Source organism: Mastigoproctus giganteus, chromosome 7 (genome assembly GCF_048544385.1).
Source record: "Mastigoproctus giganteus isolate SK-2022 chromosome 7, ASM4854438v1, whole genome shotgun sequence".
NCBI lineage: Eukaryota > Metazoa > Arthropoda > Arachnida > Uropygi > Thelyphonidae > Mastigoproctus > Mastigoproctus giganteus.
The window spans coordinates 161,325,771-161,342,469 of record NC_143581.1 but is presented as its reverse complement, the minus strand read 5'-3'; the positions used below and the strand labels follow the sequence as shown (position 1 = coordinate 161,342,469).

The following is a 16,699-nucleotide window of genomic DNA, read 5'->3' as shown; positions in this document are numbered from 1 at the left end:
AGTAGCTCATGGTGTCTTGTCAATGATATACAGGAATTTTTCTAGCAGGGATAAGGAGGTGATTATTCCCTTGTATAAGGCAATAGTCATGCCACACCTTGAATACTGTATATAGGTCTGGAGGCCTCATTTCAAGAAGGATGTAGAGCTGCTGGAACGAGTACAGAGAAGGGCAACAAGATTAGTGAACAGAACAAAGGGTTGCTCTTACGAAGAAAGGCTTAAGTTTTGCAAATTACAGTGTCTGGAGACTGGGCACCTGCGAGGTGATTTGATTGAGGTGTATAAAGCCTTGAATGGTTTGAGCATGCTCAATGGTGATGAGATTCTTCTTCTTGCTCAGAATAATCGCCTGAGATAGCATAAATTCAAATTGAGGAAAGATGGTTGTAGGATAGATGTGCGGAAGTTTGCCTTTAGCCAGCGGGTGGTTGATTGCTGGGACAAACTTCCATCTGTCGTTGTAGAAGTTGATAGCTTAAATAGATTCAAGGCAGAACTTGACAAACATTTGGAGCGAGGGGATGAGTGAAATAAGGTTTTTTTTTTTTTTTTTTGCTGATGCTATATAAGCTTGCTTTCTTGCATCATGTGCCCTTGCTAATGTTAATGCTAATTTGAGCTGACCGGGGGCTCAAGATCACTCAATTTATTTACTGTACAATGCTCCTAACATTACTTTACAAACAGGTTGTTCTGTATTTTTTTATTACCTTAATACAATCCTTATTTTAATTTACCCAAATCTGTGGCATGTTATTGGTGGAGACGGTGTTTAATTCATTGATATCACGGATACCGCAGTGGTTATAATCACTGCCCTCCCCCACCGTGTGGGAACGGCATGGATCCGAATTCCTTCAATAATGCGAGGAATTTTTACGATTTTTTTTTTTTTTTTTTTAGAAAGTGACTTAAACCGATCGACTCGGTTACAAAGTGACTTAGTTGATCGGTCTCAAATGAGGTTTGCATGATGTTTTGTCTGGAAACTTGGGTTTTTTTCATCAAGCAAATTAGCCACAGAATATATGCAATTTATAGATGCAGTACTCTGATACCTCATGTCCTTAGTTACTTGGGCTATTACCACACACACACACACAACGTGTTTATAGAGCTCGAAGTATCCCACACATACTGTCGAGGAGGATAAAAGTGTAAGTTTTCTCGATACCTTTAATCTGCTTACAAGGAATTTCTTTATCTTCCCAATTAGCAATTTCGCTTAGGCCTCCCTATGGCATCACCTATGGCAAAGATCTTCACACCTCTCCTGTTCAAGTCGACTCCATCCTTACAAAATAAATCCGTTCTATTAATCAGATAAATAGAAGGGATGAACAAAATCATTCCTTTCTATTAATCAACCAGAGAAAAACTTTCTCCATACATAAGCCTCGCAAAGTCCCTGAAGTCTCGAGTTAATCCCTCTTATTCTGTCTGTGCTCAATTGCCGAAACGACATTTTGACCTATCGTACGGCATTTTTCCAGCATGATCTTATATTTCTTGACCAGTAGTCTTTTTTCTTTTTTTTAGTTATTAGTTCTGACATGAGTAACCATACGCCCTTTAGTTTCCCTAAGAACTAACAAGGTTAGTAGGTTCCTCAGTTTTAACTCCTGGTAGACACACCTTGGTTCTTTTCCATCTGTCTTGATTACAGAATACGATTCTAGTTTCACTAAAAATTCAATCACCCACCAACATACTCGGAACCAAAGTACTCTCCATCTGATGATCCATTCTTGACGCCCAATCCTGATTCCAATCATCACAATCAGCGAGCTTCCCTTGGCTTAGTATTTTACACTTCAATAAAAGCTTAGCCCTCATATTTGTTACTTTACAAGGCAACCAACCGCTGTTTCAGAGAATCAATCTCGTTCATTAGTAAGATAAATTCTGACTTAAGATCATTGCATTTCCTACACCTTGAAACAGAAATTATCTCCATCAGCCAGCAACAGTTCGGCATACACGCAGAGCCGGCCAATTAAAAGCTTCCGAAACTATTAATAGAAGAGGTAGGGAAGAAGGGATAATATTATAGATGAAGGGATAGACAGATGAATGGGTGAGAATAGGTAGGCTTGTTGGTAGGCAGGGTGATGGATGGATAGATAGGCGGATGGATGGTACAGAATACAACTGGGGCGCAAAATTTAAGTCTCGGCAAGGGCGCATGAAATCCTTGTGCCGGGTCTGTATACACGCAACAGGTTTGTGCAAAGGAAACAGCCGTAACTCAAAATCAGTTGTTATATGGTTTTAGGCGCATTAGCGACTTAGACCATATTGCGACGTAAATATTGTGTCTATAATTCGCGTGTGTTGTGAGTCTATTTGCCTGTTTCCTGGACTTAAAAACAGAGTGTCCGTGAGAAAAGGACCCGCTACTCTTGCCTGAAACCGACTAACTCAGCCACGTTGTGAAAAATGCCCATAAAAATTCCTCGCGTCTTTGACCGAATTTGAACTCAGGTCTTTTCCATCCTGTGTGGAGAGTACGGTGCTTATATCAACGGTGCTACGGCGAAGGCCAACGGAGTCACAAATGGCAATTCCCACAAGAGACTGTGCTTGTTATTTATAGTTAAAACAATATGTGGACAACAAAATTTGATTTGATATCACAATATTATCATAAAACTGTTTGTAACATTTGTAAGGAGACTTTATCCTCCTAATAAGTGTCTTATAATAGATACGCTGTTTTACAATTTTGTATCGCTGTCACTTGTCTCTGGACATGATGAAATTAAAACCGAAACATAATCATCGTCATCACAATCAGCGACGTAGCAAGATCGGCGAGATGGACGACCGCCTCTAGCGCACAAGCAATGATGGCACCAAGCCAATAGAGATATATAGTATGTACATACTTTATTTACTAACGTATCAGGCCCTCGTAGTGTAAAATTCTGGCACATGCCAGTTTGAGGGCTGGATTTTCCAGATTTTCATCCGGAGACTGACTTATTGTTACAGCACTGATAATGAAAAATTATTAACATTAACATTAACATTATTTTGATATATAAATACAATATTGCTAATCTGAATGATATGCTGTGTACTTATGTATTTATTCTGAGCCTGGTTAATTTGCATTATTACATTGCAGGTAATCGTACGTTGGAATCAGCCATGCCAGTTGACTACGAGATGATCTTGTCAACCTCTCCGCCTATATTCAGCCATTCGGCGATTACAGATTTTCACTATCCCAATGGAAACCGAGAAAAGTTTAGTAATGCCTTAAATACGCTGAATGGTATTCGAACACGTATTTTGGAGATGCCGTCGTGTTTAGTTAAGGAAGATATTCTTGATGACTCAGATGAAAGAAACAGTCGTCATAAGAAGAGAGTATGTTTTGCTGATGATAAAGGACTTGCTTTGACACACGTTCGCATCATGACTGAACCATCTGACTGTCCACCTCAGTGGACTGACCAATTCTTAGAACAGGTAACTCAAGGAATCAAACCGCACGTGACATCAGAACATCGATGGGATCCTTTGTTTGCCCAACCCGCTTCGGATTACATAGAATTCCGTAAACGAATAGACCGGAACTTCGTCTCCCTAGAAAATATTATCATTAAGGGAGACGATGACATCGTAAATGGCACTGTGAAGGTGAAGAATGTCGCTTTTGGAAAAGAAGTATTCTTACGTGTCACGTATGACAGATGGTTGACTCATAAGGATGTTGAAGCCACATTCGTTCCTAGCGGCGTGGAAGGAACTTCTCAATACGATACATTTTCATTTTCATTTAGTATCCCCCCATCAGCAATTAAATTTCAAGTTGTGGAGTTCTGCGTATGTTTTAAATGCAACGGAAAGGAACACTGGGACAATAACAATGGCATCAACTATAGGCTGGTGGTAGCTAGCAAAAAAGTCCGACCTCCTTTGTCCAGACAGTTCAATGATGCCGTCAAAGCCGACTTTGACTCTTGGACTGAATTTGCAAGCTGGAATCACTTAGTCATGGAAGGTCCGTACTGGTGAATGAGGAAATAGTAAAGTTTGTAGCTTCCAATATACTTTGTATATATTTTATCACGATTCGAAAACTTTGGTGCCATAAAGATATAATGCAGCATGCAGCCGATTTTGGCTGCCTCTATTTTGTGATAGATTCTTCTAGGGCTTACTTATGATGCTGTATTTCGATGTGAATGTGTGCATGAGTGACCGGACGGATTATTCGCCATTACTTTTAGTTGGATAAAATTCATTAAGGAAGTGAAGAATTTAAAAGTAAGTAAGCCTGTTGTATGAAATTATATAAATTTTATAAATTGAACCATTGCTTTTTTTTTTTTTTTTTTTTTTTTTATGAAAACCCCAAACCCGAAAGGTATCAAAACCTATAGTACTTAGTACCTTGCATGGGTTGAAGGAGAAGATGGGGGGAGGGGGATGCCGGAAACTTTGCTCTAGAGACTAAACATGGGTTTCACCACTTCAAGCCTCCAATAAGCAAATATGCACTAACTTGTAAATAAATTATCAGCATATAATGTCACCACGCGCTATTATTATCGTAATAAGAGTTATTATCATTACTGTCAAGTAGAACAAAGACGGGGAGCTATGATATATAGAGTCGGCTTTCCTTAGTGCTTGGAAAGCAGTGTACAATCTTCTCTCGCAATTAAAGACGCAGTGTTTATGGTTTCTGTGGTTACTTTAGTGGTTGGAGCTCCAGGACCGCCGATTTTTATGGTTGAATCACATCCATCATATTCTAAACCACCTGCGAACTGTGCTATATGGAAACATAGATTCACCGTAAGCCTCTTTTAACATTTCATACACTTCAGGGTGATTTTCTTGAGAAGGAAACAAAATTTGAGAGCTGCGTACTGTTCCTCGCGTGTCACGTCCATTGGTACGTAAGCAAAACTGAACGGGCATAAACGCGACTGAACGGCAAGGTCACACTGTACATTCGAGTCAACTGTGCAGTTGCTATGTGAAGGATGCAGCTTGGTTTGGTCTTAAATCCCGCAGCTCAGCTAGAAACTGCAAGTAGTTATTCATGAAAAACTATGCTCATTCTTTAGCCCTCGCAATACAAAATTAAGGCTAAGCATATTATTTCCAGCTTTCTCAGTTAGCTACAGCATTTAAAAGATTAATGCTTTGTAACCTTTTATGTAATTTCCCGAGCAAAGCTGTTTTCTTGAATGTGTGTTACCATATATTCTTGCTCACACGTTGAACTCTAAATTTTATTTCCTCGAAAATTCGTGTTTAATCAATTCACTGTGTAAATCGACTTCATCTTTTATAGTTATATTTCGCATCTTGCATAATAGTGTATCGGAGTAAAATCTAAATTAAGCACCATTTTTCACTTTTTAATTCAACTATTTCCTCTCTTTATTTTAAAAGTTTACATTTCTACATTTACCCTGCACAGTAAACTGTAGAGAGCGGTAAGTGTATACAGCGTTACTACCTTTAAAATAGAAGGTCACGAAAGCAAATTTACAGGTATAGGTAGTGTCGTGTAAAATGGGGAGGAGGGGATATTGGTTGCGATGCACCTGGCGCCCCGACTCGGCATGGGATCCCCCCAAACTGTTTCTTGAATGGTTAAAACATAGTTTAACTCGATTCGAAGCCCTACGCCGGAATCTCCAAATACCATTGCACGGTTCTGGTGACGAGGCGATGACATTGCTCTTATTGCTACATATGCACAAGGGAGGCTTTGATTATGTAACCGAGCTGTCCCTTGTTGTGAAGGAATTTATACGGTACAGTAAATTGGTTTCTGGATTGTAAACAATGCCTGAATATGAAAGCATGTTTGCTATTAAGAAATTGGCAACCTCGAAAAGTAAATCCAAAAACATATCTGCTGACGGATTCCATGAAGTGATTTTGTTTGATGAAGATGATGAACAAATACTTCAGACTTAGCAATGTACACAATGCAAATTTATGTATACATTGCCAAAACATATTTAATAAATTGTAAGTACATCGGTATTAATTTGTCTTTCCAGCCTTAAGAAGGTGCCTTTCAAGTTTGCGATTTTATACTCGACGTGTAAGCTAACCCTGAAATTTTAGACGAATTTCTAATGCTGCAGAGGTCGACTTATACGCCGTAATATAGAGTATACAGCAACTAGATGCAAGTACACCCTGCCTATATGGTATTATCTAATAGGAATGATTCTGGTGCAAATTCCTTGTTTTCGATGTGTTAAGAATGCTGATAAAGTAACCACTTCTTTAGTGATACTATTTAAATAAATAAATAAATAAATAAAAAGAGAAGACAAGCCTTATTCGATTAGGTTCTAGTGAACAGTTCTCACTATTTAAGGAAAATCATCCTCTCCTACTTTTCTGTAAATCATACTTCAAAAAACACTGGTTGTGTTTCCTACGATAGAATACGGTATTCGAGTAAATAAAATACATATAATTGATACAAATTTTAATACATATAATTGATGCAAATTTTAATGCATATAATTGATGCATTTTCCGTTATTGTAGCATCATTTTTTTTAGCTTCGAAATGATGTTATTATTATATTATTCTCCCTAATTGATGGTGGGGATGATTCAACCCAGTGACAGGTATTGCTACCAAGTACACAGGGTGGTTGTTATGTCTGGTGTTGCGGTTGGTCGAGGAACTCTCTGACTGTCCTATAGGTGTTCAGGATTGCGACTTACTGGAGTTCCTTTTAGGTGTTCTCTGGGAGACCTATTGCTGCTAGGCTGTTATGTAGGGTCTTTGGCACCATACCGTGGTTGACACAATGATCGGGATAGTCGTTACTTGTTGTATATGCCACATTCTTTCTGATTTTTTCCTCCTTGGTTTTCTGGAGGTTGCCAGTGTTGGACCCCGCTGTATCGATCAGGTGGAAAGTCTTTTCCTTCTTGTCAGCGAGGATTATATTCGGTCTGTTGTGAGGGATCCTTGTCCGTTCTGATAGCACGGTTCCAGTACAACTTGTGGGTAGAGGCCTCTAATACAGCCTGAGATTCGTATTTGTAATACGGTATACTTTCTCTGATCAACTGATATTTCTTCTCTAGCTGATGTATTATCCTGCGACTTGATTGTGTCTATCAGTATACTGCGTCTGGGTGATCACCTACTCCCACGATGATGTGCTGGATTGTTTCTATTATTATTATAAAACCTTTTCTTCTTTTTATGGGATTTTTCCGCCCCTTGACGGGTACTGGTACCAAATGGCGGTTGGTACCATGGGGTGGCTGTTATTGTTGGTCGAGGAACTCTCTTACTGTCCTACACGTGTTCAGGATCGTGGCGTTCTAGACTTCCATGTAAGTGTTCTCTAGGGGGCCTATTGTTGCTAGGTTCTTAGGAGGCTCTTTGGCACCGGTAGTTAACACGATGAACGGGATGGTCATATGCCCATATCTTTGACTTCCTAAATACTTAGGTCTTAGGTCTAAATACTTCCTGATCTTTTCCTCGTATGTATTCTGCAGGTTGCCCGTGTTGGACACTGCTATGTCAATCAGGTATGTAATAATTTCCTTCTTGTCAGGCACCTCCGTAGCCAACTGGGCAAGAGCAGCAGTGCGTAGCACATGCTTCTTGATTAGACTGGGTTTCGAGCCCGGTCTAATCAATATGGCCTTAGTTGCTAATGCTCCTAAAAACCAAATAACAATAACCTTCTTGTCAGTAAGAGTTATGTCTGGTCTGTTGTGCGGGTTCGTTTTGTCCGTTATGATGGCACGGTCCCACTATAGTTTAAGAGCAGAGGTTTCTAGTACGGCCCGTACTTGTAATACGGTAAACTTTCTTTGATCAGCTGGTAATTTTGCGCTAGCTTCTGATGTGTTATCCTGGCCACCTGGTCGTGTTTGCGAGTGTACTCCGTCTGGGTGATCACACTGCATCCTGCGGTGATGTGCTGAATTGTTTCTGGGGCCAGTTGACATCGTCAACATGTGTCATCTGTTACTCCGGAGTCTTTGGCAATATATTTCCTGTAGTTCCTGGTGTCTGCGCTTGTAGCACAATGTTATCGTCACTGTCCTCCCCACACCGGTTGAAAAAAGGCTCAGATTCGAATCCCGTCAATGACAGGATTCGAACCTGGGCTTTTTCTCTCAGTGGCTGAGTTAGTCGGTCTCAGGAGTAGATAGCAAGATCCCCCCAAGAAACTGGGGTTTTTTACGTCCAGCAAAACAGGCAAATCGTCCAGAGAACACACGCAATTTACAGACACAATGCACATGAGTATATGTAAGGAATTACCGGGTTACCCTAATATAATAGTTTGGTTTTGGTTTGTAGTTCCTGGTATTGATTACCTGGTCTTGAATGGTGAGCATGAATCCTTCGGTCTCGGAGAAGAGCCTTCCGTTACGGTGTATATCAGAACAATAAATTAAAAGCGAATGCCCTGTTTGTATAACACAACCTTTTCGGATATTGTCCGAAGCCATTTTGATGTCGTCTTGATGGAGGTTATTGTAGTGTCTGCCATGGAATGTCTTCTTTGCTCATGTTTCTGTCTTTGTTTCTTCTGTCTGTGCGAGTGTGGTCCCCTTGTTGAAGTTCAGTGTTATATGCCGTTCATTTATCTTTCTTATGGCTTGGTAGATTGGCGCTGTGTTTTCCTGGCAGTAATTATTATTGTTATTAATTGTATATATTTTAAACATTTTTTTTTAATGAATAAATTGTATTGTATTATTATTATTTCTTCCTGATTGGGGGGGTTTCACCCCGTGACGGGTACTACTACAGATTACACAGGGTGGTGTTACTGCTGGTCGAGGAACTCTCTGACTGTCCTGTAGGTGTTCAGGATTGCGACTTTCTGGAGTTTCTTGTAGGTGTTCTCTGGGAGACTTTTTGCTGCTAGGCTGCTATGTACCATACCGGTGGTTGACAGGATGATCGGGATGGTTTATTATTATTATTATTGCTCTTTATATTATTTCTCCCTGATTGGGGGTTCCACCTCGTGACGAGTATTGCTACCAAGTACACAGGGTGGTAATTATTATTATTATTATTATTATTGTACAAGAAATTCCAGAAAGTCGCAATCCTGAACACCTGTAGGATAGTCAGAGAGTTCCTCGACCAACAGTAACACCAGACATAACAACAACCATCCTGTGTACTTGGTAGCAATACCCGTCATGAGGTGGAATCCCCAATCAGGAGAATTATTATTATTATTATTAAAAATCAGTTTATTCGCATGAATAAAATGATTTAAAGAACGACACTCCTGGACAGTCTCAAGGCTAATAGATTTTCCGGATGTTGTTATTGGGATAATTTACACATGTACTGGAATAAAAAAAAATTAAATTCGTCAAAGTAATTTCATAATGAAGCTGGAAGCACTAAACCACTCGTATTTTCTCCGTTCCAGAGTCTGATCTTCATTTGAAATGCTTTTGCCCTTCATTACATGCTTACATGTAATGAAAACTTCTTTACATATGTATGTTTTCGCACCTGTTAGAGGCCAGTGGGAATCAGGCTTCTCATTACTGTGTAATACCTAAGGGATTTTGTCTGCGTTCATTCGTTCATTAGATGACATATACAGAAAAATTCAGTTCTTTAATACAAATTAAAGAGAAAATTTTAATTATTCTCCGTTTATAGCAGTTTATTTCTTCATCAGTGCGACACACATTCGGAAGGCGATTGAGCTGTCTTACTGGAAAAACCTGCTTCCGGCTGACCTAATATTAAATATCATTTCGGTATCTAACCTTGGAAATCAGGTTGAACCGACACCGAAAGAATGAATACTAAGAGAAAGTTCAGTTAAATACTTTTTTAAAAACCATACTTTTCAGATCTTCAGCAAGAGATAGTGAATTCGTATGTAGCAGTAATTCGCGGGGACTCTTATTGAGAAACTTAGTTTTATGATGCCGAAAAAAAAATAGAAAACAAGAAAGGACAAGAAATAAAACCTCATAGGTCGATAAAACAGTGTACTATTCTAATTAAAGAAAACTATGTCTGATTCAAATAAAAGTATGTATTCATTAATAAAACATATAACTTACATAAGAGGAAATTTACAAAAACAGAAAAATTTGATATTGGATGACATTCTAATTGTCCTATGGTAAAATTTTTCACCCGTTGGTGAGGATCATGCTTATAGCTGTACATAGCGCAATTATCTATTTAAAAAAGTTCTGTTTAAACTTCGGTACGACTATTTAAGTCGTACCGAAGTTTAAACAGAATTGTTTTACTTCTACATACATTACACTAATATTTGTAGAAGAAAAAGAGAAATTTAGCTCAATATGTTACGTAAAACACTTCCGTATGATAGCCTCCAGAAATTAAAACAAATAAAAGATTAACGCAAAATGATTATAGTAAAAAATCAATTAAAAAATTATTTGAAAAGTTTAACGTAAAATTTGAAAAAATTATTTTTATGTTACGTTAAAAAATTTACGTTCAACTTTTAATTGTTTTCAATTGATTTTTTATTATAATCACTTTTCGTTAATCTTTTATTCGTTTTAATTTCTGAAGGGTATCATATGGAAGTGTTCTGCGTGTCATATTGAGGTAAACTTCTCTTATTCTTCTACAAATATTTAAATCAACGCAGAACGTATTGAGCATCACAGCTCTGTTATATACTAACAGTAAAACTAAATACAGTTCTGTTCTGAACTGTATTTAATGATTGCTAAATACAGTTATGTATTTAGCAGTCATGTAGGCTCGAAACACGGTCAACTCAAAGCGTGTGCTACTGCACTATCGAATTGACCACTCGGCTACGTCAGGCGGAATACTCAGCATCCCCTGAATGCCCTCTGCACGCAACAGTGCTTAGAGTGTTGTGCATGGGATGCTTGCCATCCATCACATCTCACGATGACCAAGAGCCATAAGTTTACATTGAACTAATTCTACTTGGTGAGTTCAAAAATGCTGCAGTTTAAGAACTATACAGAGATGACAATGACAGAAGTTGTATACAGTATACTGTACCGAAAATTCTCTTAGACGTCTGTTTAATGATAAAACACGCTTCCATTTCAATTCCATTGAAACTGTTTACAAATACGATTACCGGTAGTAGTGCGATAAGTTTATTCGGTGGGTAGAAGATGCCCATTCTCAAACTGATACACGAATTACAGTGTGAGCAGCTGACAAGCATTTTTCGTTACATTGTAGACAAGCGATTATAAGTCCTTACATTTTTTTTTTAAATATATTAAGTGTGACTGTTTAAAAACGTAACGTAACAAATGATTGCTTAATCACATATATATAACGTAACAGACGTTTCTGATTAACAGACATTTAATCATAATTATAACAATAAAACAACACAAATGTAGGCATACATGATGACCAAACCCAACGTACCGCAAGGTGTAAAGTAATATAAAGTACTGCCTTGAATATGGATTTGTTAAAAGAGAATTGTTCGTATCTTTAATTGGTGATAAAATATTTTTGAAAATTGCACTTTATTGAAAGCTATTTGAGAATATTTCCTGGTAAATTAGTAAATGAGCTAGTGCTATACTTATTAGGCGCATTTGCATGTATTGTGTTTGGTATCAAGTTTCATCAACGAAATAGGCCAAATTTATCAATCTATAAACATTAAAACAATTTTACCAAACACTGGTTGCTATTTATGTTTTTTTTTTGTTGTTTGTATGTTTGTTTATTCATACTGTGCGCTGAAATATCTGTTAGATTAATATATTGTCACGTTCTCTTTCAGGTGCTTGCCCTTCATTGAAATAAATTATTCCGGGATGAAAAGTTTGTGACACTGGGATTCTTTGCTCGTGTGTTAATACAAGGACACTAGTGATTGTCCGTCGGTCATTTCATTTTGATTGGATTTGAGCAGATGTCTCGAAGATGAAAGATTACTCAGCTTTGTGTGCTAATAATCATGGCACGGACTAATAAAATGTGAGGTCAAATATTTATAGACGAAATTAGCGCGCAACAGAATAAATTGGTTGAGTTTTTGTAAATGATGCATTCGAAATTTTTTCACGCTATACTAAATAAGAATTAACTTAGTTTGTACATATTCGATCACGTAAAGTAACGGATAAAGTGAATATATGCTTATTTTGTATTTATATTTAAGAATAAGTGACAACTTCCATTTGACTGTTGACTTTTACGCTTCCATTTTACTATGAAACCAATAACGATCGGATATGCAAAGCAAATAGATGCTTTGCGTTGTTCGTTCCGTAATTCAAAGTTTCCTGTTACTTATATATCACAAATATGTACAGTAAGCGAAGTATTTTTATCTCTTCATTTGTGTTGATTACATATTATATAGTACAAATTTTTTTTTTCTTTGAAAATTTCCCCATTATAATATATCTCCATGAGCAATATTGCTCTCGTTTCTTTATGCAACCTACAGAGATTATATAAATAGATATTCTCCCCTTCACATCATTATAAATAAAAGGAAGTTCTTATATAATTAGCATCATCTTGTATGTCTTGTATGGTAGAAATAAAACAAAGGCTATGCGATTTGAAAGTTAATGTCGTCAGATTAATTAACATTTGATTTGACATATTTCGAGATTACTTCGCTTCCAGTGCGTTCAGTATTTATTCTCTCTCTCTCTCTCTCTCTCTCTCTCTCTCTCTCTCTCTCAGAGAAAAAGGGTATGTTGCAGAATTCAAGAACTCTAACTTTAGTAACCCTTTGCTAGCATTAAAATCTTGAAAATCTCATATGAACAATGTTCAATTTTATTTGAATTTACGTTTTTAGTGATTTTTTATATACTTATGCAAGCTTTCATTTTTCATGTTTTATCAGCACTAGCAACGCCAGTGTTATATCAAAGAATTTGGTACACGGGTAAGATCGATAAACACCGTCCCTTAAACTATGAGTTTGCCAAGACCCCCCCTCCCCCACATAATACTACATAATTAGAGTGTCTCTTTGGTTGCAGTGCTCCCTTGATTTTGATACACTGGGTATTCTTCCCGCTTGCTACGTCGCTGGCGACGACAAAGCACTGATTTCCAGTACTACCTGGCCATGTGCGCAATTGCCTAACAGCGACCTTTTAATGGCCTATTGACAGTAGTAATCATGCTACAGTTGTGCTAGCCATATAGAAATTAATGTCACTTTTACCGTTTATATACTGTCCTATATTTTGTTGTTGCTTGGTGATCATTACCAGCACTGTAGTTGCCCGCTATCCTCAACGTACAGCCAATTTTTTGGTTTATTGTTGGTATATAGCTAATATTGTGAAATAGTCCAGCTAACAATCTGTATCAACTGTGTTAAAATTACTTTTATAAAACTTTTACTTTGTTTCAGTAGTATATAATTTGTCATATTTTTTGGGAGGAAAAGTGGAAAACGGCGACTCGTTTGACCCAGGGGGATATTTTCCCTTAGTCCCTACGGCTGAATGTTCCCTGAACGCTGGAACACTTAATGTCCAATTAAAATCATCCCGTTATTAGATAACTGCTATTTATTTTCTGTTTATACTTCTGGTCGGCCACATAGGATCAGAGGAGTTTACAAGATAGAGGATACAAGAACATGTCATATTTAGCGGTCATATGGGCTCGAATCATGATCAACTCAAATGAGTGTATTAATGTATCTCAGAGTTGGCCACCCTGCACATTATGGCAGCAATAAGGTGACACTACAGGGCGATCAAAAAGTTTCTCCGCAGTAGCGCTATACATATAATATTCATTTTATTGGCAAACATTTTATACAATATTTACAAACGCTGCATGCACTATGTTTAGAGTAAGTGCGGAAAGCTGTCCGCCGATTTCTTGACTCAGAGGATCCAAAAATATTGCTGAATTAAAAAGAACGATAAATATTTTATAAGTGCATGTCAAATAGCTACCACGGAGAGACTTTTCGATCATAACAGAAAACCCTAATTAGAAGGTTATTATACACATTGTAGGGATTAGAAAATACGTTCAGCAATTTTTTTTTTTATCTCGTTTTGGTATTCTTTAAATTTAGAGAACATTAAGTATTTTTACTACAATGTGAATGTGATTCTCAGCTATGAATCAATATTCTTTACTAAGTGAAATCACTGTATGTTCTGAGCACAAAATAGTGATACCCCTTAGTTATATTTAGTAACCACTGTGTGGTATACCTGAAATGGTAACACGAGTTTTGTGCTTCCAAAAGCTGCTAGCAACAGCTTTTAAAAAATATTTTCTTCCATTAGTAAAAGGTCCAGTTTATGTTCATATGCATGAACCATAAATTACAAGCGACCACTATTTCCCTTGCCCATAACAATTCCAACAGTAAAATGATGATTTGTCGTTAGGCAATAGGCTAGTACATGATTAGCGGTGTGAAACGGAACAATAAATAAAAGCTAATGTTCTTTGTGTCACGCAAACTTTTTCGAATGTTGCCCGAGGCCATTTTGATTCCTAGCTTTACTGGCGCACCCCAAAACTAAAATATCATTTTATTTTGTTGTTCTCGATAACTATAGTACTGTGATCAACAAACAAAAATATTTCTAGCGAGCCCTTTTCCCTTCCACGTGTCAGAGTACTGCAAGCAGATTTAAATCTGTATACCTTTACGCAGTCTGCTCAATATCTACTGTAACCGCTTATATATTAAGTTCCAGAAATGCTAGAGGAGAAATCGCAAACTACTTACCTGCAGAATTAGTGTCCTGCGAGCTTGTATCCTTTTCCCTATGTAACTCGTTTGTGGTGCACATAATGAGCAAACAGCCTACCTTCTGATGGATTTTCATGGACTTGTCCGTGGACTCCTAAAGTGACGCGAGCCATGATTTTTGTGTGTCACTGTTCTGACTCCTTGTGCTGTGCGGCTGCCGTTTCTCGTCGTCGTCTGGGCACGCTAATGGAATTCGAACTTATTTGGCAGTTGCCTCTATTTACAAGTAAAACAGCTCACATGTGCTTAATTCAATTATACTTTAAAATGTTCGAACAGAGATAACCTTCTTGATTTTATATTTGCTTATTAGTCCTAGCTTTGAAACTGATTCAAAACTGCAGTAAATATTCTCTATTTCTTTAAAAAAATAAACATGCAGTAGTTGTTATTTAGGTAACTAACGGTGCTACTCATTTTGATAAAGGACTGATTCCATAATTAGTTACTGCGTAGTGAAATTCTGCATGCGAAAATCTTATGTATTTCTTTACAACTGAAAGTAATTTTAGCTGAAACAGATATTTTCCAGTATTAAATTCTTTGTGCAACAATTTTCTATTAATAATTTTATTTATTTCTAAATAAGTATAAAGAATTATTTTTTTAATCATAAAAAATTCGCCTACGACCAATATGTATCAATGATAAATCTTCCCTAGAATTTGATATTGCTAATATTAATTTAATTACGTAGAACAAAGAATCCTTATTGTATTAGCAAGTCGATCTACTGTTTCCCTTTCAACTTGAGCCATACATAGTTCTGTTTAGACTCGGTAGACCTCTTGTTATAATGTCACTCCCATATTGTCAGCTTTATGTTATGGATACCTTTTTAATAGCTTTTTCCATTGATACAAAGATTATTCAGGTTTTTTTAAGACAATTTTATGCGTTTAGAGTTGGATAAAAAGTTTTTTTTAACAAGAGTGCTGTCTGGTATTTGTATTAGGTAATACTCTTAAAATAATCTTAAATAATAAGAGAAGTGGATGATATTTGATTATAACATATCATTTAGTTACGATATGTTATAATCAAATAATGTGAACGAGCATGAAACTGAATTCATGCTCTAAAAAATTTTGTGTGGAAATCTAAAACTGATTTCCACACAAAACCTATAGTATTTGTTACCCTTTTTTTATTTTTATTTACAGTATGACTTGCGCAGTTATTAAAGTGTCTTTAAAGTTTTAGATAGATTGTGAAGCTATAAAACTTTCTTAAAAACTCTAATGATGACATCAAATTTTTCATATATTTGTTAGATTTAATGTGTTAGGACTCAGTGAGTCATATCAAGTTAGGACAAGAGTTAGGAAAAATTAGGACTATATCAGAGTAATATCAGGATGTATATAATCAATTTTAAAAAGTTAGTTGCTTAAAATTCGACAATGGATACTGTATGCCAAATAAAGTGGAGTGCAGATGAAAATAATCTGGTTGTTATTTAACAAAACTATAGTTTCAGTATTACAGTGTTACGCTTTTTTACGAGCACTTCTAATTGGATAAGAGCAGTATTGCAACTAGGATTTTTTGCGCGTATTGCCAGATATCAGAAATGCGCCTTTGTTTTTCATAATTTTTATTACATTGTAATATAAATTAAGTTATAGCTTAATTATAAAATAAAATCTGGGTCTAATTGCAGGACTAATATCTTTAAAGATGTCTCGTGATACAGAAAGTACCGTGAAACCCAAAGAATAATTTGTAGTACCCTAAGAAATTAAAAACATTACATTTTGTTTAGGTTGAAATGCTTAGATTTTTACTATTCTCCATTTCGATTTATTTACCTGCTCACCTTGCCATTAAAAGAACAACTTATAGTTAAACTTCAAATCTAGTGACTGAATTTGAAGAATGATGTACAGCTGAAGGGTCCCATAGGAATCTACAGATGCACATGATTTCTTAAT

The 16,699-nt window shown here is 36.7% G+C and overlaps 1 protein-coding gene across 1 annotated transcript in view; it reads left to right on the top strand.

The window, feature by feature from the left end:
- Window positions 1–12,294, top strand: part of LOC150083292 (protein phosphatase 1 regulatory subunit 3C-like) — a 41,299-nt gene extending 29,005 nt beyond the window's left edge. The window contains exons 2-3 of the mRNA XM_090377155.1: window positions 3,134–4,281; window positions 11,790–12,294. Of these exons, the coding sequence (XP_090233281.1) occupies window positions 3,134–4,029 (896 nt within the window). The 3' untranslated portion in view covers window positions 4,030–4,281; window positions 11,790–12,294. The remainder of the gene's footprint in view (window positions 1–3,133; window positions 4,282–11,789) is intronic.
- Window positions 12,295–16,699: the final 4,405 nt, after the last annotated feature.